The following is a 24,256-nucleotide window of genomic DNA, read 5'->3' as shown; positions in this document are numbered from 1 at the left end:
GTAAGAAGATGACGGTGTGATAAAAGTGCAGCCGCCGGGGCCGAAACAAGGGAACCCAGGCTGCTGGGACCCCTGGCACCTCCTTGGGAGATGGTCCTGGGAGGCTGAGCACTTCTGCTTCTGCTGCCTCGGGCTTCTCAGCGGCACTTCCTGTCAGCTCCGCAGTGGCTAGTGACAGGCCATGACGTGTTGCCCCGAGGCCTCCGAGGAAGGAGGCTCTGGCTTGCCCATCCCTTTGCTCGGCCCCCCTTTGGGGGAAGTGCCACTGGTCAGGCTTTGAGGAGAGTGAGCCTCTCTAGGGCCATCACGCCATGGGGAGTTTAAAACGTTGGCTAAGGCTGGTCAGTTAGTCCAATGACGAGAACATGCTGCACAGGAGTAAGGTCAGGGGGTCAGCCCTCGGAGCATGGGACCTGCCCCAGCTCCAGCCTCTCTATGAGGCACAGGGCAGCCAGGGAAGGGAGCGCCGAGAGCCTCCCAAATTACTGCTGCACGTGCATAAATGCCCCCTTTGCACACGCAGGGCAGTATTACCCTGAAAGGGGGTGCCTCCCACACCCCCTATGCCCCCCAAATGCATACTCAGCCTTCGCTCCCGGAACAGCCTGATTGAGGAACGCATTGGTGTCATTGGCATCGCCCGTGCCCAGTGCGTAGCCTGTGAGATATCTGTTGAACTTCCGAAGGATATCTGCAAGAAGAGGGGGAGAATGGGGCACGGAGCTTAGGATGGAAGGCCAGGGGTCTCCTCCGGTCTAGGGTTGCGCTACCACTCTCACATAGCCCCAGCCCGGGGAGAGGACAGGATGGGCCAAGACAGCAAGGGCCTCCCAGCTCGCTCGCTCTCTCTCTCTCTCTCTCTCTCTCTCTCTCTCTTTCTTTACTTTATAATTCCAGAGAATTGCTCAGAGAATCCTCACTGTCCCATTTGCTTGTCTCCTCACACTCTGGGCCAGTTGGAGAAACGGAGGCTCAGAATGTTTGGTGACTTGCCCTTGGTCACTTGGCAAACACATAGAAAGGACAGGGCTTGACCCCACGTCTCTGGGCTTCAAAGACAGTGTTTATTCCACCCCCGCAAGCCGCCTGTCCACATGCCTCTCCTCTCATTTCTTTATTTTATTTTTTACAGAATATTAATTCAGTGTTTGGTTATTCATAGATTATCTCCATTTAAAATTTAATACATGCCTCACTTATACAGCCTTTTTTTGTCCCAGGTGCTTTGAAGCAACAGAGGCATTAGTTAGAAATGCAGAAGGCAGAGCTGAGAAAGGAGCAATGGCGCCCTAACCAGTTTGGCTCAGTGGATAGAGCGTCAGCCTGTGGACTGATTGGTCCCGGGTTCGATTTCGGTCAAGGGCATGTGCCTTGGTTGCGGGCACATCCCCAGTAGGAGGTGTGCAGGAGGCAGCTGATCGATGTTTCTCTCTCATTGATGTTACTAACTCTCTATCTCTCTCCCTTCCTCTCTGTAAAAAATCAATAAAAAATATATATATAAAGGAGCAATCGCCGGAACCGGTTTGGCTCAGTGGATAGAGCATCGGCCTGCGGACTGAAGGGTCCCAGGTTCGATTCCGGTCAAGGGCATGTACCTGGGTTGCGGGCACATCCCCAGTGGGGGATGTGCAGGAGGCAGCTGATCAATGTTTCTCTCTCATCGATGTTTCTGGCTCTCTATCTCTCTCCCTTCCTCTCTGTGAAAAATCAATAAAATATATTAAAAAAAAAAAAAGGAGCAATGGCAGCACAAGTTAACAGCGTCATTGCTGTTCCGCCGAGAGCTCTGTTAGATCAGGCAGGTTCGTGGAGTTCCAAATAATGTGTCTAAAAACGATCATAATTCATTTATGTTGGCCAGAGAATGACCCTTACCCAGACAGGGCTCTCAGTGTATTTACCTGTCAACAAGCCCCTCCTCCCAGGTCAATAGCAGTCAAAGGAAGACGCCACTTCCTCCTTTCTTAGCTGAGAAGCATCTCAAGAAACCGGAGGGTCAGATTCAAGGAGTGGACAGACTCAAGCCCCTGGTGGTTACTTACTCGGCAAGGTGGTCACGGTCTCCAGGGAGCCGTCTCCTCCTGAACTGTAGGGAGTAAGCCAGTGAGATCACATCAGTACATAGGTTTGTTTGTTTGTTTTTAGCATGCATGCCATCAGATGTGCCAGACCCACCCTCTCTTTGTGCTTGAGGGATTCTGAGCAAATCTGAATTCCCCAATGGGTTGGTTCCCCCCAAATCCAGGATTTGAAGGCAAAAGAGAGCTATTTCTTCTCTCCAACAAATCAAGAGGGAGAGAACTTAGCTGAGTATCTACTATGTGTCCAGCCAGGAACTCGACTCTCTGCATGAGTTATCTCACATTTCCCCAAGCTTATGAGGTAGATGCCACTATTTCCATTTTACAGAATAGAAAGCTAAGGTTCCGTTTCTAACGGCTACTAAAACCCATACAGGTAACAAAAAACAGCTTGAGCTGGAAACCTTCAGAAAATGGATAAACTTTCTGTCTTGTGGAGGTCAATCTCACACTAGTCTAATTTCATCTCATCTAACAGTTTCCTGGCCTTCAATCTAACCCTAAGACACACTCAAAATATCCTTTCCTTTCCTGCATTAAAATTGAATATACGTGGAAAGGAGAGAAGTATACCTATTTTAACAAAGTCCAATGGTCAGATGTACTGCATTTACTGTTGTTGTTTTTTTCCTGCACTTCCCTCCTCAATCCCAGCCTTAGTCTAGGCCCGTGGTCGGCAAACTGCAGCTCGAGAGCCAAATGCGGTTCTTTGGCCCCTTGAGAGTGGCTCTTCCTAAGCCTTAGGAGGACCCTAATCAAGTTAATAACAATGTACCTACCTATATAGTTTAAGTTTAAAAAATTTGGCTCTCAAAAGAAATTACAATCGTTGTACTGTTGATATTTGGCTCTGTTGACTAATGAGTTTGCCGACCACGGGTCTAGACCAATAGATCATGAAAACAGTGATAGCATCCAGCCCACCAGGACAGGCTTCCAGAGCACAGGCCATGAGTCAAAATCATAGCTGTTCTTTACTCAAGGAACGCTTGGAATGAAGCTGACTCTTTCATACCAGGGTGGTCAAGGGCTTACTTAAGCCAAATGCTCAGCCGTCCCTGGTCGTGGAGAGAGAGGAGCCAGGTGAGCCCTGCCCTTCCACCTCACTCAGGTCTTTCTCTCCCACCTCCCAAAAATGTCTGAACCTAACGTGGCCGGTGGTTGGGCATTTGTATGAGCTTCTGATTCTTTGCCAATTCTGCGCCAAGCTGTGCTGTAGCTGCTTCTGATCCTTCTTTCTTTGAACTAAAAGCACTAAATCAGATACTCCACACTTACAAGAAAACGATAAATCATGCACTTTCTCTAATCACTGTGTTCTCACTCTGCTTCTTTTTTTCCTTCAATAAACATGGAAACATAAACAGAGACATACATAAACACACAGGTCAAGTACTTCCTACTATAAAAGGTATCTTTGTTCTAAAGTAAGTGTTGTAGCTGATCAAGACCAATAGGCTACGGAAATCTCTCTCTCTGAGCCCATTTTAGAGTGAACATTTCCAGGAGGAAAGAGAGAATTATACGAATAAATATGGAACGGGAAGTTTAAGCCCTCATTTTGGTCAGAATGATGTGAAACAGGAACGAAAACGGATCCATATGAACAGCTAGTCTACAGGAGAACTGCAGACTCATGTAATTGGTATTACACCATGAGCTCAATATTACACCATGAGCTCAGCGGCTGGGCTTGCTCCTCTGCTGCCAGCACAGCGCAGGGAAACGCAGGGTAGATGCTCGGTAACACTGGCCGAGGGAGTTTCAGTAATGTGAGGCTGAACTCATCAACAAGACAAAGAAATGCATTTTCTGGTAAGTAAATTTTATTTTGGTCCTTTGAATGGTGTCCAACAAGCAAACTGAATTCAACAGAAGAAAAGGCAATGCTCTAAAGACCTCTGGCCTGCCACACTGTGAAGCTATGATTCTCACAGGTCAAGGGGCCTCAGAAATATTCTCAGCCAAACCTCCTGCTCATGGCCACCCACCTCCCAAGAATTCTGAGTCTACTTCTCCCCTGTCCAACTCCATGAGGCCCACCCTGTCCACTTTCCTGGGAGGAAGAGGCTCGAGTTGCATTTTAAATTTTCCTAGGATCATTCACTGTCTAGTATTTCCAATCTGGGAGCATTATTGACTTCAGGAAATTGCTTTTCTCAGATTAGTCTAGCACAGAGATCTTTAACTTTTATTCACCTTATGGCGCACATAAGCTAATCACTAAAATTCTTCGGCACACCAAAAAATATAATTTTGGCCGATCTGACAAAAAATAATTTTACATTTGATTCATTCGCAGTGATGACTGGCAATCTAAGGGAAAAGAAGTCAGTCCCCCGGACGAAATAGTCAGGTATTGCATGTTTTAAAATTTCTGTGGCAAACCAGGTAAAAATCGCTGGGCTAGTATGTGGACAGTTTCCAGGGGATGCTAATAGGTATACAAACAAAGAAAGCATTTGGGGGTTAAGGAAGCACTGGATTAAATAGATACAATTTTTAAAAATTTTCTTCATGGTAGATAATCTCAGAGCCTTTAATATGCTAACATGCATGTGAATTCCCCAGAGGAAGGATATAGTAGGTATTGTTTCCCCAAAAATACAAAGCATTTTTCCCTCTTCAGGAACGTGGCTGGGGCTAGTGTTCCCTGGAACACACTTTGGGGAACAGTCTATATATTCCACCATGTGTCAAGCTGTCTCTCAGACTCTGACCCAGAGCTTCATCTTTAACACATGGGGATCTTGGGGCAGGTATTTGAAACATTTAGAACAAGCAAAGGGTTTAAAGGGCTAGCAGCCATTGAATAGATGAGGCCTTGGAATGAGAACTCCAAGACAAACATGAGTTCCTACTGGACCTCACTTGTAGGAAGAATCGACACAATGGCCACTTGTTCCTCTTGCTGCAGAGAGGAACGTTTAGCAGAAGATGGCCTGTGTGTATCTGACTCTCAGAACCTGTGCAGTCGAACGGTTTGTAAAATTGGGCAGATCACCTCCCTTCCCCAACTGCACGCCAGCCAGGCCCAGCGTCTCCATCGCCCTGGGGCTGGCGCATCTATTTTCTGTTTCCCACGCTGGGATGTGAGGCCATGGCCTCCGTTGGCTAAGACTAAATGCAGCTGCTACAGCCTCCAACTTTTTCCGGGTTGGAATAAGCTCGGTTTCCTTCCTCTCCCTCGGGTGTTTCTGCTTCTCGCAGCCTCAGTAACATTTGGGGCACAGGGGTCCGGAGGGGAGGCTCAGTTTTGCTCCGAGGCAGCCTGCTAGTGACCGCTTACCTGGCTGAGGTATGTGGGAACCCGGGGACATCAGGGCTGGGAGGAGATTCCCTCAGCTCCCAGGGGGATGTCCTCATGCTACCCACACCCTGGATCCTCTCTGTGGGTGGCTACAGGCTGAGTGGGGACACCTCTCTTACCTGGCAAACCTGTCTCTCTGAGACTGTCCTCAGGGTTGACCAGAGAACTGTCACAGCCCTAAGCACCCCAGTGTTCCCTCTCACTTTCTCGGAAGAAGCGAATCATTTGAATTCACTGTGAAGGAAAGGGAGGAGGAGGAGGCAAGCGCATTCCTGGGCCACCCAGCTTCTCGTTAGCACTCTGCCCCCTCGTGGCTGGCTTTGTTCTAGTTGCTCTGAATCCTGAGCTAATCGCCAATGACTGTGCAGTGTGCTTCAGTGCGAACTTTATTAGGAAAAAAGCTTAAGAATACCCACATCTAACCGCTCCCCTGGTCTTCTACTTCTGTGGCTGGAAAGTTCTCTCTCTCCCTTTCCGCCTGCCTAACTGCTAATCTGTCAAGACACAACTGGGGTCCCACCTTCTCTGGAAGGCCGGGTTGGTATTCTCCCTTCTGCATCCCTGTAGCACTCGGCCACCTGCTATTCCTACAGAGCACTTGCCGGATGAGCATACGCATTTGCCTGTGTTCCCCATACAGCCCCCTCATTCCACGTGTGTTGGCTGTGATTTTGTCTTGGTCATTTCCTCCGAAAGTGTAGTGCATTGTGGAGTTTTCTGTATAGGTGTGTACATACACGTAAAGGCAGAGGTGCGACTACAGACCGACACGAATGGATACATATAGACAGTAAACAGAGACGTGGTGCACATATACACGCAAACGGGTGGGTGAAGACTCAGAGAGCTGGTGTTTTTCGGGTGCATTTCATGTTGGATTTGCTGAGCCAGGAGTCGGATAAGGACCCTGGTTTGCTTTTTCTGCACAATTTAAAAAAAAAAAGAAAAAGAAAGGTCACCAACAATCAAAGATCTCTCTTCTCACCGCATGGTCACATTTGGCAGACATACATAGAGGTTTTTCTTCTGAAAGCCCCTTCCAGACCTGGTCCCAGCTCTTTGGTATTTATATATTTACAGGAGACAGACACCCCCCCCCCCCCCCCCATCTCTGGGAGTGAACATGGGATGGGAGGGGGTCAGGGTTAACATTACCTATATGACAGCCCCCGATACTGGGTGGTGACATCAGGAAGGTCGTCTGGTTTGGAGCCAATTCCATTGCCAGCCTTAGGAAACACACAAAAATCCAGGAAGATCAGCAAGTGAGAGAGTGCGGAGGCTGCAGGTGTGCAGGTGGTTCCCAGCCCACTCATTGCGCGTGAGCAGAACGCTGGACGGGAGTCAGGAAAGCTGGGCTCGCGGCCTGCAAACTGCAGCTGCCTCCTCACTGCACGGAGGGCCTGGTTGGCTTATCTCACAGGGCTCTGCTCATGACCAAATGGGATCAGAGTTGTAAAAATCGGTTTGGAAAGCCTCTGAAGTGTTTTACGAATGGGAGTCACGGTTATGGTATTACTATCTGGAGTTCCCCCTAAGCACGAAGAAGAGGTCATAGATCCGGGTGGGCTGCAGTGGGCAGATTTCTCATGAACTTGACGCTTCTCTCCTCCCCCTCCCCTCCCCTCCCCCCCCCTCCCCCCCCCCCCCCACTTCCCGCCCGGGACCTTCTGTAAGGCAACCCATGGCTTTAGAAGAGCTGCCTGAACGTGGCCCTCTGGGATGGTAGAGCCCTGTTTCTCGGAACTTAGGAGCAGCCTTCAGCCACAGCTCTGGAGCCGCTGCTGCTCTCCATGCGATGCAAAGAGGAAAGGGTATGAGCTGCTTGTAAAGCATCATCCAAAGGAGAAGTGCACCCACACGGGGAGGTGTAGGAGATTTTTTGAGTCACAGTGGCATTTTTGCAATGGTTAAAAAAGTGTAGTTAGGTGTCTAAACCCTCCACTACCTGAGAGAATTCAGTTCATTCCTGAAAAAGACCTCCCTTTGCACACCCGAGTGAGAAAGGGGCTGCGAAACAAGCCGTCGCCATGTTCTGATGGGCAAGGCCAGAGCAGAGAGGGGGACACTGCAGGGGTCAGGAGCGCAGGCCCCGGAGTTGGCACTGGCACCGGGAGCTGACGCAGCCACCCCCATGCCACCCAGGGCCCGAGTCCTTACAGTCAGAGAATCCCCCAGAGCGGCCACAACTCGGATATCTGCAGGTCTCAGGGCGTGCACTGGAGAGACAAGTGGGCACACTTGAGTCTGCGGGAAGGAAGCTGCAGTCGGAGTCTAGTGCTTCTTTAAGAAAGATCAGGAAAGCCAGCGCAGGGGTGCTGGGGCCTCGCAGGACTGAGGGTCCATGCGCCCCGAGGCAGGGGTTATATAAGGACAGACTTTCCCCATAAAGAATCCTGGACCTATGGGAGGGAGAGGTGCAGGGAGAGAGGAAGAAAAGGGAATGGAAGGAAGGATGGGAGGAAGGAAGGAAGGGAAGCAGGATGGGAGGGAGCGGGGGAAGAAGGCAAGATGGGAGGGAGGGAGAGAAGGCACGGCGGGATCCCACCACTGTGGGGCCAGCTCTCATGTGGAATACCAGCTGTGACCCCAGTGCACAACCAGATGGGCACTGCGCCATCTGAGATGCAGTTCAAGGCCTGATGCCCAGCCCATTTGGAGCTGGTTCTGGATTTCTAACAACAACTGAGAAATAGTCAGATCAGGCCTTCCTGTGCCCCCAGTGCCTTCTAAAGCCTCCAGGGAGCTTCGCAGCCCTGCAGATGACAGGGATCGCAGAGCCTGGAGCCCCAGGACAACTCATAGAGCTGGGTCGCTCCTGGGACTCCCGCGGCACCCCACGCCCCTCCTCTGGGCCTCAGTGAGGTCAGACCACTGGGCTAGGCCACTGGATGGGAGGTCACAGGGCTCCTCCCTGTGCTCCCGTTAAGGGGCTGACGTGGAAGGGCAGCGAACAGCTCCTGGCCTGGCCACCTGGGGCCTGCCAGGTGAGACATCTCACAGGGCAGAGGGAGACAAATCAGGGACTTGTCCCAGGCGACCGCCCAGACAGGAAGCAGGCACTGAATTACGATGGAAAATGCTGTCAGAACATTCATTGGCTCCTGCGATCTGTGGAGAGCCCTGGGTCCCGGTGTATCGCCAAGGGCTCACCTGAGGTGGGCGGTGAGTCCGAAGGGGTTGTGTCCCCGCACAGCAGCTGGCTCCCATGACCCTAAGGGCATAGAGTGAATCTCAGGGGTGGAAGGACCTGAGCGTCAGACCTGCAGAGAGCTTTAACAAACACAGACTCCTGCCCCTCTGCCTAGAAGGAGGAGCCTAGAAGGGCATAGAAGAAGGCTCCAGAGGTGATTCTGAACATCAGCCACTCCCGGGATCTGCTAACCTAGTGCAGACCCCTCTACCAACTAATGCAAGAATGGGGGCATCAGCAAAATGACCCCCCAACCCCCCATCCCGCTTCTAAAGCAGCTTTATGGGGAGGATGGGGTCTTCACCTATGTTTTTGCTGACGTTGCGATTTGACAGGCTGGGCCCATTCTGGGCTGCTATTGATGGAGCTTACCCCGCCCTGCACCCCGCCTGAGGTGTAGGTGGACGGACTTTATAAAAGAGTGTGAACCCCTTGTTCTCACCCACCCTGTTGGGCCAGTCCCAGCTCAGGGGCCGCCCCATGCATTGGCTGGTGAGATGAAAGAAAGCAACAGGCAGATACCTGCACGCTGTTCTTGTAGGTGCTCAGAAACGGCGAGTCCTGTGAGAAGAGGGGGGTGAGCAATCACGGTGAATCCGGCTTGCTTCCTGCTCGCCCACTCTAAGAGGTGCTGACCTGAGCACAAACACTTAAACACCTGTGGCCTCCCTGCTCCACACTGTGAGCCCCGCCCTGCCAGGCTGACCCTGGAGCTCCTTCCCAGGACGCACTGGGGCCCTCTCTGCAGCCCTGACCCAACCTGAACTCACAGGAACAATTAGAATAAACCCTGCTCCTGGGAAGACCAGGTCTGCTCTTCACCTCCCACCCAGCTGGCTGGGCGGCTGTGTCACCTCTTTCTCAACCCTGCCCCTCCCAACAGAGCACCACTCTCTTCGAATACAAGGCCTGTCTCTACGCCCTAGCCCCCCTTGCCACCCCCTACTACTCCTACCCTGCAGCAGCCTGGGCTCCTTCCTGCCCAGGCAAGACAAGCCAGGCTCTCTGAGGTCCTGCCTCACGCAAGCCCAGCTCAGTGGGACCCGCTGGGAACACAGAGGAGCTCACATAGGCGAGGGAGCAGCTGCAGAGGCCCAAGAATCTCCCGAGTGAGCATGGGGGCTTGATCCACGTTGCCTTCCTGGCTAATGTCTGTCTTCCCAGCTCCAGCTTCCAAATGACCAGCCCACCCTGATCCCAGCAGATGTTATTCTGGTCTCAGTTCCTCGCTCTTCCCATCGTGCCGTGGAGACAGTGGCCACATGGCGATGGAGTGTCCTTCTGTCCCATCCTGCCCTTGACCTTCTCCCCACCCCCTCGCCTTCCCAGTGAGAGCTGGGTGGTGATGTGTGTTCCTCTTTCTGCCTGGAAAGAGCAGCTCGTAGCCCAGGGCTGTGTCAGGGCTCGCTGTGCCAGGAAGAGATGGAGGAGCCCTCTAAGGCAGTGATGGCGAACCTATGACACTCATTTTGAACTCATTTTTTTGGTTGATTTTTCTTTGTTAAATGGCATTTAAATATATAAAATAAATATCAAAAATATAAATCTTTGTTTTACTATGGTTGCAAATATCAAAAAATTTCTATATGTGACAAGGCACCAGAGTTAAGTTAGGGTTTTTCAAAATGCTGACACGCCGAGCTCCAAAGGTTCGCCATCACTGATCTAGGGCCTCCTGGCCACAGGGCTGTCATCCATCACAGTCCAACCAGACAGGGCACTGTGGGTGGTTACCCGGAGCCTGGGACGTGTGAGTAGGCGCACAGAGCTGTGGTGTTCAATGAACTGAGAAACCTTCATGCGACGTTAAAAGGCTGGAAAAGATGCTTCAGATGGAGCCGTCGCAAGAATGTGCTTTTACTGTACCTTGTTCGGACATGTGATATTGATCTTGCTTTCAAAATCATGCCGTCTTGCCTTCTGGCCAACAGGTTCCAGCTAAACCAAGAAGCAGGAAGGCGGGGAGTGAGAATAAAGGTGGTAAGAATGGAAAAGTCAGGCCGTGGGTCAGGGCTGGAGAAGGGAGCGAGGGACAAAGACATGGATCTACGATCGTTGCTGTGCCGGGACTCACACGGCCTGAGGGACGGGCCTCTGAGGTCCCGCGAAAGCTTTCTGGAGTCTTCTTCTTAGCAGAGGAAGGACATTTTCCCCGACCTCGGTCATCTTACCATGTTGTTCCAGAGAGCACTGCCCGAGTGCGCGTGAGACTTCTTGCTGAAGTGGAAACAGTCCGGAGCGAAGAAAGAGCTGTCCGGCAGCCCCTCCTGGGCACAGGGCAGAGAAGAGGGGCTGTGTTAGGGGACGCCGGGCAGCACAGATAATGCTCAGACACAGCTGGGCGCTACCTGTGCCCCCCATTTCTCCACGGTGCGTGCTTTCTTTACCGGGGTCTTGGGCAGGTCCACTTTTTCGAAGAATGGCTGCACGACCACTGTAAAATCTTCCCTCGTGTCGTATCGCCCACCCTCGACCAGCTGGTGCGTCCGCTCCTGCGGGAGGCAAATGGGACGGGGTCAGGGCTCGCTGCATCTGCTCCGTCTTTGTGCCACATCTTCTCTGCCACAGAACGAAGCGGCGTCTGGACTTCGAGTAAAACCGATCTGCAGCCGAAGCTCAACTGATCAGGAGTCAGCTGGTATTTTTTAGACCAGCCTTTATCTCAACCTCTGTCCTCAGCCTCTGCTGCCATTGCATACATTTGACCTTGGAAGGTAGGGAAAAATCTAAGTCCATCAGCTTGATCCTCTTGTAAAGCTCTTGATTAAAATTTGGGGAGAGAGCCCGGCTGGTGTGGCTCGGTGGTTGAGTGTCAACCTAGGAGACAGGAGGTCACGGTTCAATTCCTGGTCAGGGCACATGCCCGGGTTGTGGGCTTGATCCCCAGTGTGGGGTGTGCAGGAGGCAGCTGGTCAATGATTCTCTCTCATCATTGATGTTTCTATCTCTCTCTCCCTTTCCCTTCCTCTCTGGAATCAATAAAAAAATATGTATTTTAAAATCCGGGGAGGGGTACATATTTGATTAAATGACTTGTTGGGATAATCCTTACACCTACTTTATTTCTGTCCTACATTTGTTCAAAAAATCCAAGGTGAGTCCACAAGGCCATTTAACGCCTATTTATATAGCGTGTGCGTGATGTGTGTGAGCATGCGGGCTTCTGTGCCTGCACACCCCTGTGAGCTGCTCAGGTCTGTCCAGGAAGGTAATGAAGCTGTTCCTCTCACAGCTTCCACTTGGGCTCAGTTCCAGGAGGACCAATTAACCCAGTTCTGGCTCCCGCTCCTGCCAGACTGCCGTCTCACTGCTTGCCAGGTGCTCACCATTCAGGGCCGAAACCCTGGCTTGTACAGGGGAAGGTCAGGTTTGCAAACCCGAGAACATTCGTGTGGTCACTTCAGAAGACACTATGCACTTTCTTTGCCCAGGGACAGCCAGAAAGAGAACCCTGTACCGGGAGTGCCTCAAGTTTGACCTCCCAGGGGAGTCTCCTGGTTACAAGCAGAGCCTGGAGTAAGGCAGAGGGTGCGATGCCACTAGCTAGCTGGTGGGTTTCAGCAAGATGCTTTCCTTCTCTAGACCTCTATTTCCTCATCTGTAAGTGGAGGATGTTTGGCAAGACCTGGACCATCACTGAAGTCCTTTCCAATGCTACTGGTTACTCCACGGATCAACCACGATGGCTCACAGTGGCACCATGCATCTCGAAAAATGAAAGAAACCGTGTCTAGAGTGCCTGGCGCCTGGTGGCACTAATAGCAATGATCGTCTCCAGGGAGAGTGACGGGAACCCATCGCTTTTGCTGGAAGTAGGGAGGGAAAGGGTCCTGAGAGAGGGCCTGGGGGCCTCAGGTGGCTGAGCTGTGAGTTCCTCCAGGACACTAAGTTAGAGTCTCAGTGGTAGCAAGATCAGGCCTGGAACAGCTGGCCAATCTGGAAAGGTCGGTGCAGGCAATTTTGGTGAATTGTTCTTCTTTTTGTCTACCCAGCATCTGAACCCACTTTTAAAAAAAATATATTTTTATTGATTTCAGGGAGCAATGGAGAGGGAGAGAGAGATAGAAACATCAATGATGAGAGAGAATCATTGATAGCCACCTCCCGCATGCTCCCTACTGGGGATGGAGCCTGCAACCTGGGCGTGTGCCCTGACCAGGAATTGAACCATGTCCTCCGGGTTCATAGGGTGATGCTCAACCACTGAGCCACGTCGGTGGGGTTGAACCCACTTTCTATGTTTGAGAAACTCCTCTGTTAGACAGCAGCCTGCCGCTCACTGTAGAAGAGAAAGGCAGATGCTGGCTTCTCAATGCCCCTCACAACCAGGCCAAGGGCATGTGCCGGGGGTCCCCAATGGATGCTCCCGCCTTAGGCGTGGGGTTGGAAACTAGTGGCAGAAAGATGGAGGCACACAAGCTCCATTCTGCAGAGGGTAGCACCTGCATCCAGTGGTATCTATGGTGTCTCCCGAGACTAGTTCTTTGGCCTATTTTGATTGTTACGATTTGGTCCCTAAAATTCCACAATTCTGGTGGCTTGGCCTCTGACCTTACCTTTCTAGATCTTTCCAATATTCGGATGAAATAATAAATCTGATTAAATTAACCAGAATGACACAAGCTTTTGTTGCTTGAACCCAAGAACCCCACCTGGACCAGGTTTGCCCTCCTGGCCATAATCTCCGCTGCCTTCCCTCTCCTGCTGCAGGCCTTGGAGACACAGCACCTGCTCACAGAGGAGGAGGAAGTGCAGTGGGCAGTCACCCAGAGGGCTGGGCGATGGCGTCGGAGCCTGACAGATGGAGATTCATTCTCCTGAGCCCTGACACCCCTGGCAGGTGTGGCTCTCCCGAAAGGGTCTGCAGAGAAGTGGTTCTACTCTAAGGAGTCCTTGGACTTGAAGGACGAGCCCACTCTGGACGCTGTTTGCAGGCCACTCTCCACGGTCTGGGAGTGACTGGACACTTAAATTGGGGGGAAAGACGGGATAGAGTCAAGGGAGTCAGCTGCTCTGGTCAAAGCTTTGATGGGGAAAGGCCTAAAATGAACGACCCACAGGATGTCTGGAGACCACCTGCTGACTCTCTTTCTCCTCATGCTCCCCAATAACACCCGTCCCCCGGGGCGGAGGGGGGACACAGGGAATGCATGTTCTCTCACGGAATCTTCCAGACTCCGTTGGGTGGAAAGGGTTTCCCACCGGGAGTCAGAGGCTCCTACCCATTCCCCATGGACAACTGGAAGTAACTGAGACGTGGTGGTGTGTGCTCGGTGGCCTGGCTCTATGGCTGATAAGATAAATGGAACCACAGTCCCCGCCGCCTTGCAGGGTGTCCTTAAATACGCAAACTGGTCAGAGGTAACCTCACACCCAGCCGGGGTCCCAATAACTTTGGCACATTCTCTCTCCAACCTGAGCAACCACACCCACAGCAGCTCCGTGCAGCTCAGAGCCCTTTCCCGCCTCACCTGATACTTCTTATTCAACTCGACGAGGGAGGCAAGCTCTGTTGAGTTATCCTCATACTTCAGGACACAGGGACACAAATTCCTGCGGAGCAAACAGAAGGGGTGCCCCACCCCACCAAGTCACCGTCTGAGTGCGCGATGCAGAAATGGCGGCCTGAGATTCGGAATCTGTTTGACTTGGAGGTATCAGGGGTCTGTGCTAACGCTCACGGGGCCCTGGCTGGCTGACCTGTCCACGGCACCAGATGAAACAGAAAATCTCCCAGACCTGGATTTGCTCGTGAAGATGAAATAGTCACTTCTGACATCTGCAGGAGTGATTTTTACTGAGCTGAGTTGCCTCATGACTGCCTGAGGACAGTGCAGTGCAGGTAAGGTGCACCTCCCTTTAAATAGTAATAGTGATAACGATCCTAATAATGGCTAATGCATATTGAATAGCTATGGTGCCGAGAGTCTTCTGGGTATTAACCTGTGCGGTTCTCTTGAGCTTTTCTAGGAGCTGTATTACCATTATCCCCATTTTACAGTTGAAAAAACTGAGGCTCAGTGTGGTGATTTTCTCAAGGCCACATGGATGTAAAGGGTAGGAGCTAGGACTTGAACTCCAGTCTGTCTGGTCTGCACCTTAATTCCTGGTTAAACTGCTTCGGTCCAGTCTGTAGCTCTGATCTGGGCTTTTCGTCCAGGGGGATAAGGTGATAAGGGTGTGGATAGCTCAGTCTAGACTCAGCCCCACCGCGGAGACAGAACAGCAGAGAAGGCAGGGCACTGGAGAGGAGGCAGGACAAGGTGACCTTGAGCCTGTCTAACCCACAGTCGGTGACTTGGCCGTCAGATTTGAAAACAAACGTGGCAAATGCCTCCTCTGAACCTTCAGCTTTGACTGTCTGAAAACCCTGCAGTGATTGGCAGCGAGAGACTCTTGGGTGAGCTGCTCTGAAACGGAATGAAAACACGGAACCCCACGTGGTCCAGGGACCGGAGAAAGCGGGAGCCAGCGGATGCGTCAGCAGCTGAAAATAGCACGACTGACACCAGCTGTGTTAATAGGCGTGTGTCATCCAGCAGCCGCCCTCCTGCTCTCAGCACCCGCAGGCCTCCTGGGGGGACCTACGCAGTCTGGGCCCGCAGGTGAGGTTTGGCACGGATCTTCAGGGGACCAGCCAAGTCCCCTTTCATTTCAACGAGCAAACCTGGCCCTTGTGAATTATTCATTCAGCCATTCAGCCAGCAGCCGCTGAGCCCCTGTGCTGTGCTAGCAGTGACTCAGACACAGAGTTCAGGGCTGTGGAGGAGAGGCACATGAATAATTACCATGTGATATGCTTGGGGGGGGGAGCGGGGTACAGAGCTGGAGGCAGTGGGGGGATGGGCAGAGCCACCATGACCTCAGCTGATGGTCCAGAGGAGGCCTTGTGGGAAGCACTGCTGAGTGAAATGTTTGTGCTTGGGTTAGAAGGACATCTTGTTCCCGAGGGTCACACAGACGTGTGATACCAGAGAGGGCACCCCCTCTGTTTGGCTTCCTAGGACCAGGGTGTCTGTTCTCCAGGGAAGACTCTGTCCTCTGGACCCTCTTGGTTCTGATTGGAGCACCTGCTCTTCCATTGAGTGACAACAACCCTACATTTGTGAGCACCCAGCTCGGAGCACCATGCCAGACAGAGGCTGCCTCTGTCCTAGAGATGGGCCCCTGGGTGTGGGGGGCGGGAGGGGAGGGGGAGCTGCAGACACTTAAAAGTAGGCCCTCGCAGAGCCCAGTGAGCCTGGCCCACACAGGCCCCTCCGTGCCTCACGCTCAACTCTTCCCTCCCTGGCGGATGGAGGGTGTCCTGAGTTGCCATGACAGCAGAAGCATGCTGGGATGCAAATGCATATTCCAAGGGGAGCTGAGCTCTAAACTGGGGTCATAAGTCTCCTCCATTAGACCTCGTCAGGTTAGAAATTGGGGCGGGCCTGGCACTCCTCACACTGCCCTCGGCTTTCCTAACTCATCAGAGTCACTTTCTGCTCGGGGTGCTATGGCCCTTTCAGGCACAGGAGTAGGAGCTCACCTGAGGATCAGCCTGGGGCAGTAGACTTTCTTCTCATAGTACAGCTCCCTCAGGTTGACGATCTGCAGCACCTTCACCAGGTTCACAAACGCCCGAGGCACCTGAGCAAAGGCAAGACCAGTCCCTGAGAGGCTCGAGGCCGGGCAGTCCCCCTGTTGGCTGTCAGGTCCATGGCCTTCCATCTGGCCCCATCCACTTCCTTCATCCCCGCCTCTCCCTCCTCCTCCCCATTGACACTCATGTGTTCAGGCCACTGGGACCAGGACTGACAGCATGGTTGTGCTGGTCTCCAGTTAAAGCAGCGGTTCTCAACCTGTGGGTCGCGACCCCTTTGGGGGTCGAACGACCCTTTCACAGGGGTCACCTAAGACCATCGGAAAACACATATATAATTACATATTGTTTTTGTGATTAGTCACTATGCTTTAATTATGTTCCATTTGTAACAATGAAATTGGGGGTCACCACAACATGAGGAACTGTATTAAAGGGCCGTGGCATTAGGAAGGTTGAGAACCACTGGGTTAAAGGCACCCGGAAAAGGCACCCCAGCCAGAAGCCAGAGCCGCCTCCTGGCTAGTCTGAGGCCCGAGTGGAACTGTGGTTGAGCTGCTCAGAGGCCCTGTGTCCCGGCCCCGGTACCTCGGCGTGGAGGATGTCCAGAGCCTTCCCAATGTTGTCCGTGAAGTTCTGGGGGGAATAGTGGGCCTGCAGGAAGAGGAAACATCTAAGAGCATTCATCACCCAATCTCTAGGCAGACCAGGGCGGCTTTTTCTCTCGGGTCCCCTCCTTCCTGTATTTCAGCCAGAATGGGCAACACGGGAACACAGGTTTGCCTTGGGGCCCTCAGCCTCCATACCAACCCTACAGCCCGCAGGCTGATCGTGGCCGGGACCCCTTTCTTTTACGCGTGAAGCACCCTTTCTCCTGCGTGGAGCCATGGAAAGCTCTGGGTCCACTTCCTGTCAACTCGATGCAGGGCCTTCGCTAAGGCCCAGCCCATCTCCGGGTCCCTCTAAACTGGGGTGTTGGAGCAGAGGACCTCCAAGAGCCCCTGCAGCTTGCACATCCTCTGGTCCTCTGCCCTGACCTCTTCTGCTTACGCAGGGGTGGGGAAGGTTCTGTCCGAGGGCCATATAAGGCCCGAGAAATCATTTGGTCTGGCCCTGCCAAGGCATTAGGGGTGAGTTAATTAAATGTTTGACCAAAGACAGCAGGCCAATTTTTAAGCTGCTAATTTTGTATGGCCTGCCAATGATGTTATAAATATCCAAATGGCTCATGGCAGAGAAAAGGTTCCCCACCCGGCCTCACGTGCCCGGGAACCCACAGCCCAGTCAGATCACTCGAGGAGACAATGGCGGGGAAGAGGGTCCCGTGAAGCCCTCTCCCAAGCACGAACACACTTTAATGGTTATTTCTCTTGATTTCGATGTGGTTCTTAAACCTTTTTAAAGCAGTGGCATCCTTTCTGAATGAAGTCTAACCCAAAGCCTTGCTCTACCAAACAGATCAAAATTGCAGGGAAGTGTTGGGGGGCCCATGATTCCACCTCCCCACTGGCCCCAGAGCCCCAGGGCTCTGCTGTGGGCCCCTTACACCATAGCTTGAAAACCCCAACCCCGGTGACTTTGATGCCAGGAAAGGAGGGACCTGGGGAGCAGGGTCACCCGCAAGACTCACCACTTTCTAAATTTTGCTCAGTGGGTCCCTTTTCTGCCTGACAAATGTCCTAGACTTCGGTGCCAGCTGGGAAGTCTCCTACTCTGTGTGAACTCTGACACTCCTCCCACCCCCATGGCAAATTCCCAATTTCGAGGGCAGTTCTGCCTTCAGTGTATCACCAGAACCACACACGGGGTTTCCTCATCGTGTTATGGTGAACTGTCTGTGTCTCCCTCCCCTGACGATATTGAGTTTCTTGAGGACAGAGCCTGTGTTTTCACTTGTTTGCTTAGCTCCTAGTACCGTGCCTGGCATATAATACGTGCCAGGCAAACGATACTAGAAATAAAAAAAAGTCCTGTTTATCAGAAAACACTATAAACAAAGCTAAATGGGAGACAACAAATAGGCAATGTATTTGAAAAAGGGTTAGTATACTTGATATAAGGGGTTTTTGTAAATCAATAAAGAAAGATAAATGCCTTAACAGAAAATGGCCAAAAGGCATAATATAGAATTTATCAAAACAAAGGAAATAAAAGGAGAGATTCAAACAAAGGAAATAAAAATGTATTCCTACCTAGAAAGTAAATAAATGCAAAATTTGAAAACAATACAATTTTTTCATTTATCAGATTAGCAGTTATTAAATAACATACATTGCCAGTTGGAATGGGGAGAAATAGGCATAATTGGTATAAACATTCTGGGAGCCATTTGGCAATATGTACACAAAGCTTCAAAAATGTGCAGAGTCACCCCAAAATGAGATGGATGGATAGATATATGTTACTGTGGCACAATATTAACAACTGTACAGTCTCTGTGGTGGGTGTACGGGCACTTACTGCACCAGTCTTTCAGCTTCTCAGCATGTTTAGAAATTTTCATAATAAGACATGGGGGGAAATATACATATCTTTTTGCTTAGAGAGCTTACTACTCAGAATATACACCAGGAAATAGTTGTGGATGGAGATAAAGATGGTTGTTTATCCTGGTGTTATTTATAATAGGCCTAATTAGAAGTACTGTAAGCTAAGTACCCAATTATGGCCAATCTATATTATGGGCTACTATATGGCAACTAAGAATTAAACATTGATATATGAATATCTTCCTAATGTGTTGCTGTTGAAAAAAAGCAGGTTACCAAACAATATTTTCAGGTTGATACCAGTTTTAGAAAACAAGAAAGCATTTTCTCCATATTTACAGAAAATGCTAGACACATATCAAAATGTTAACAACAGCATTTCTGGATGTTGTAAATATGTTAGAGAGAATATTATTTTCTCTGTACTTTGATATGTTTTCTGTGTGTATTATTTGTACAATAAAAAAAATAAAGTCAGCTGAATTGAGTGTAGAAGAGGCCTGCCCAGCATAGGCAGACGTCACCAGGTAGATTTGGGCTCAACACAAAGAAACACCGTAAAGCAATCTACACCGACTCAGAATACTAGTTAGGGCTACCTTGCAAGTTAAAAAGCTGCCCATCACTGGAACTGTTCAACAACTGGATTCTGCAAAAGGCATTTTTGTTGTGGGTGGAGACTGGCCAGGATGGCTTGTGGGGTTTCTTCGAGCTCAGAGAATTTGGGAGTCCAGGAAGAAGCACCGAACCCACAGGGTAGCCGCCTGGCCCCTGGGTTTCCCATCAGCCCAGAATGACTGGGCTCTGAACTTTGCCCAAGTACTGGCATTAGGAAACCAACTTTCCCAGACAAGTGGCAGCACAGAGGCGGAGATGGCGAGGCAGCTCAGCATTGGAGAAAGGAGCTGACTTACAATGATCTATGAAGAGATGCCAGGTTTTTTGGGAGCATTGGAATGTTATCTTGGTTTCTAGAATGATAGGATCAGGCTCCCTCGACAGAAAACCTGATCAGGATTCATCTCATTGGCAGTGCTGCTCGTCCTGTTGAAATCTCATCCTGGAGGTAAATGCCCTCTCGGTCTGGGGGTTATTCCCAGGTTGGATCCATGCCAGACCTCAAGCCCCAAGTTCCAACCCAACGGCACTGCTCCAGGCACCTGGATGGAAATCTGTCCCTGTGTGTGTGTGGGGGGGGGGGTGGGGGGGGGTGGGGCCTTGAGTTAAGGGCCTGGGACCTACCGGATCATTGCAGAAATCACAGAGGTCATTGCCGCCTATAAACAGGGTTATAACCTTCCAATCTTCCTGGAAATTTATCTTCTGAAATGAATAGAAAACAAACCAGTAAATGCCTTACCCCAGAGTCAAATCAAGGAAAATGCAAATGCTGAACACTGTCAGGAATGGGTCCTCACACACCACAGGGTTTAGAGGACACTGACGTTTCCTGTTCTTTGGTTTTGGGGTCCTGAGGTCATAGGTCACAGGTTGTAGGTGCTAAATCATTGGTTGTTTTTTTTCAAAAGGTGGACTTTCTGGACTTCCACGTGGCCTGGTCCTCCCCCTAAGCCGACTCTCTGTCTCCATGGATTTCCCTCGCCCAACCCCTGTTCTGGGGAGTCTGACCTCAAGTGGCCCCAGGCGGCTCCTCCCCCAGACTTACCGTGTCATTCTTCATCAGGCCCACCAGCCTCCTGGCCTGATCAGGTAAATCCCTGCGGGCAGACCCAGGAAGAAGTCATGTGAGAAGCTGGGACTGTGAAGCTGGGCTGGGAGGGGACTTGGCAGAGGACAGGAATAAAAGAAACAGCAGGAAAGTTGGACTGAAGGCCATGCCCGTCTCGGAGCTGGGGGTGGGGTGGGGCGTCCTGCCTATGGATGAGCGGAACACTTCACAGATGAGGCGGCGACTGCTGGTGGACTTGTCTCCTGATTGGCGTATTGGATTACACACTCTCTCCCCCCAGCCAAGCTCACTCAGGGCGAACGGAGGCTCCATGTGAGCGTTTCGTGTCATGCATGGCTCTTGCTGTGACCTCAGCCTCAAAGGGCCCTCGCCCTCAAGGTGACATAGCTGAGCCAGACACATCTGGGTTTGACATTTAGTTACCTCTTGCTAACTGTAGGGATGTGACTTATTTTCCTAGTTAAAAAACAAAAACACAACAAAACAAAAAACCTGCAAACATGGAGACAAATTCCCAGTCTTAGAGGGTCACTGGGAGCAGTGAGTGAGATGGTCAGAGCCGCCCCGTGGAGAAAGAGCCCTCACGAGTGCCAGGCAGCATGCGTTTGAGTGCTGGTCCCACCACTGGCCAGCTCTGAGACCTTGGCTAGTACTTGCCTTGCCTACCCTCAGTTCCCTCCTTTGTAAGAAGGGGTGGTAAGCATACCTTCTTCACAGAGTTGCTGGGCAGACTAAATACAGTTCCCATAAAGAACTCAGAACAGCACATGGTGAGCGTCCATATTATACAGAATCCACTGAAATATGTGTACCTCATCATCACCATTACCACCAATAAAGTCCCTGGCACAGTGCCTAGCAGGAAACATGAGCTATCTTCCTCCTTCTCCCAGCTACTAGCCCAACTGCCCTGGTCTTAGTCACTATAGATTAGGTACCAGTCAGCCTGGGTAGGAATTCTGGGTAAGCCAGGTAACCTCTTTGAGGCCCGATTTCCTCATCTGTGCTTTTGAAGTTATCAGATGTGGGGCCAGAGTTTGGGGTGATTCACTGACCTCTCTGAGTCTCAGTATCATCATTAAGAAAACATGGGTTTCTGACCCTCTGCTTTGTCCCTCTCACAGTGACTGTACGGAACACACGGAATAACAGAAACAGAGGCACCGTGTGACTGGTGCACTGCTGTAGGGGTATAAGGGGTGATTATCAAACCCGGGACAACCCTGCACGGCACAAAGCCACCAGGCCATGTCATCGAGACGATGCATCTGTCCAGGCCGCTTGGCCTCTTTGTGCTCCCGTTTCTGTGATAAGGGAATAACAACCTCTAACTCTTCCCTACAACTCAGGATGTGTGCGGGCAAATGGATTCCTGGCACGAAAGAGCCCCGAGGCCTCTGGGGAAGCGGGGAAGAAATCACACTCCGTTTGGGTTACTCCGACGGCTAAGGTTTCTTTCCAGGGTGCCTCCCTGACATAGGCCTGCAAAGCCCAGAGCCTGGAAAGCATGTCTGAAAAACATGTCTGAGGAAGGGACGGAGAAGAGGGCATGAAAGATGAATAAAGTAAGAAAAACGGAACCTTAGAGAGAACCCTCCTCTGGTCACTGTCTTATGTGGACGTGAGATTCACAGAGGAGGAAAGGAATTTGCTCAGAGCATATACCTGGCATCAGAGTCAACTGTGACTCTTTCCTGGGGTGGAGTTGGAGGTAGGCTAGCAGCTTTCTGTGTCCCACAGCAAGGGACACCCCAAGAGAGCCCATCTCGTCCAGGCTTTGACCCGCAGGCCCTCCCCCTGGACCAACCTCCCCAGCTGTCATATATCCCAGTCTCAGCCAAGCCCCCAACGCGGTCCCCAGAGAACCTGTGCGTTCACCCCCAGGCTCCCCCGCTCACACGGCTCGGGCTCCGGCCACAGCCTGGTTTAGGAAGGCCCCGGGGCTGTCTTGTTTCCCAGTGCCAACAGAAAAGCCCCTCAGGGAAGGGTTGAATTCCCGGAGGATGTCTGGAAATACAAGGAAGAGACATGCTCAGGGGACCACAAAGCAATGTTCAAATTCCTCTAATAAGCGCCAGTGGGTATTCAGGGCCAAGCAGAGCCTGGGCAGCACACCCAGCTACTTAATGAATTATTGTTGAATAAATGTGAGTCTGAGTAGTGCTTCTCTCATGCATTTTCCCCCCCCCGCCAACATAGAACTTTATGGAGATAATTCACACACCATTTATAGTATACAGTTCAATAGCTTTAGTATATTCATACAGTTGTGCATCCATTACCACAATCAACCTTAGACCATTTTCATCACCCCAAAATGAAACCCTGTACCCATCACCCCAAAGTGAAACCCTGTACCCATCACCCCAAAGTGAAACCCTCCACTCCCTCCAGTCACTCTCCAATCCCTCCAACCCACGGCAGCCATTAATCTATTTTCTCTCTATACAATTGTACTTATTCTGGACATTTCATATAAAAGGACTCATACAACACAATAGGTCTTTTGTGGCTGGCTGGCTTCATTTAGTATAATGTTCTCAATGTTCACCCACGATATAGCAGGTGTCAACACTTCATTCCTTTCTATGGCCAAATAATATCCCATTGTACAGACAGGCCACATTTTATTTGTTCATTCATGAGCTGAAGAACACCTGGATATTTCCACTTTTTTTGGCTATTGCAAATAATGCAGCTACAAACATTTATGTACAAGTTTTGCCTCGAATTTTCTTGGGTGTATACTTAGGAGTAGAATTGCTGGATATCTGTTTAATCTTTTGAAAAACTTACAGAGCTTTTTCCAATGATGTTGTACCATCTTATGTTCCAGTATATGAGGGTTTCAGTTTCTGCACATCCTCACAAATACTTATTATTATTTGCTGTATTTTTACTATAGCCATTCTGGTGGATGTGAAATGGTATGGTTTGATTTGCATTGACAGTCACTGATACCGAGTATCTTTTCAGATGCTTATTAGCCACTTGTATATCTTTTTTTTTTTTTTTTTGAGAAATGTGGATTAAAATCCTTTGCCCATTTTTAAAAATTGTGGTAAAATGAACATAAAATTTACCATCTTAACCATTTTTAAGTGTACAGTTCAATGGTATTAAAAATGTCCATAGTGTTGCCTTTGCCCATTTTTAATTGGGTTGTCTTTTTATTGCCAAGTTATAAGAGTTCTTTATATTTTCTAGATACAGTTTCTTATCAAATATATAACTGCAAATATTTCCCCCCACTTTTTGGGTTGTCTTTTACTTTCTTTGGGCTGTCTTTTCCCTTTGAAACACAAACGTGTTTAATTTTTGTCCAATATATTTCTTTTTTCTTTTTTTTTTTTTGTCACTTGTGCTTTTGGTGCCATATCTAAAAAGGTTTTGTTTAACCTAGAGTCATGAAGATTTGCTCCTCTATCTTCTTCTAAGAGTTAGTTTTAGCGTTTACATTTAGGTCTGTATTTCATTTTGAGTTGATTTTTGTGTATGGTGTGAGGTAGGGGTCTAACGTCATCCTTTGCATGTAGCTGTCCAGTTGTCCCAGTACCATATATTGAAAGGACTATCCCCCCCCCCCCCCCCCCCCCCATTGAATGGCCTTCGCATAGGCTAAGTGTGTCAGGAGAGTCCACCTGAGGGGTGACATAGTCTCAATCCTTTGTAAGTCACTTTGGTGAAAGCTCTTGAGCCTGTTGATTTTCAATCATGTTATCCATGATAATGGCATGGTAATCAGAGAGCCCAGTAAACTATTGTATAGGCTGGGCCAGCTCATAGCCAGTCAATCACACTTACAAAAGCAACCCAAACCATCTCCTGGCAATAGGGAGATTATTTATAGCTCTTGTGTATAGATCTAGAAATAAAGAAGACAGGGAGTCCCTGTGCCATAGAACTGT

The 24,256-nt window shown here is 50.3% G+C and overlaps 1 protein-coding gene across 1 annotated transcript in view; it reads right to left on the bottom strand.

Annotated features, from left to right (window-relative positions):
• PLB1 (phospholipase B1) overlaps positions 1-24,256 on the bottom strand; it is a 117,907-nt gene that overhangs the window by 37,002 nt on the left and 56,649 nt on the right. The window contains exons 21-35 of the mRNA XM_070428921.1: positions 22,247-22,355; positions 20,325-20,376; positions 19,901-19,981; positions 16,758-16,823; positions 16,116-16,216; positions 14,059-14,140; positions 10,975-11,079; positions 10,759-10,854; positions 10,454-10,525; positions 9,110-9,148; positions 8,548-8,608; positions 7,555-7,613; positions 6,550-6,623; positions 2,046-2,089; positions 583-691 (exon numbers count right to left, since the gene is read on the bottom strand). Of these exons, the coding sequence (XP_070285022.1) occupies positions 583-691; positions 2,046-2,089; positions 6,550-6,623; positions 7,555-7,613; positions 8,548-8,608; positions 9,110-9,148; positions 10,454-10,525; positions 10,759-10,854; positions 10,975-11,079; positions 14,059-14,140; positions 16,116-16,216; positions 16,758-16,823; positions 19,901-19,981; positions 20,325-20,376; positions 22,247-22,355 (1,150 nt within the window). The remainder of the gene's footprint in view (positions 1-582; positions 692-2,045; positions 2,090-6,549; positions 6,624-7,554; positions 7,614-8,547; positions 8,609-9,109; positions 9,149-10,453; positions 10,526-10,758; positions 10,855-10,974; positions 11,080-14,058; positions 14,141-16,115; positions 16,217-16,757; positions 16,824-19,900; positions 19,982-20,324; positions 20,377-22,246; positions 22,356-24,256) is intronic.

The sequence above is a fragment of the Myotis yumanensis genome, unplaced genomic scaffold (genome assembly GCF_028538775.1).
Source record: "Myotis yumanensis isolate MYYU_CA2020_CCGP unplaced genomic scaffold, mMyoYum1.0.hap1 SCAF_11, whole genome shotgun sequence".
In the NCBI taxonomy this organism is placed as follows: Eukaryota; Metazoa; Chordata; class Mammalia; order Chiroptera; family Vespertilionidae; genus Myotis; species Myotis yumanensis.
This window is presented reverse-complemented; position numbering and strand designations above follow the sequence as displayed.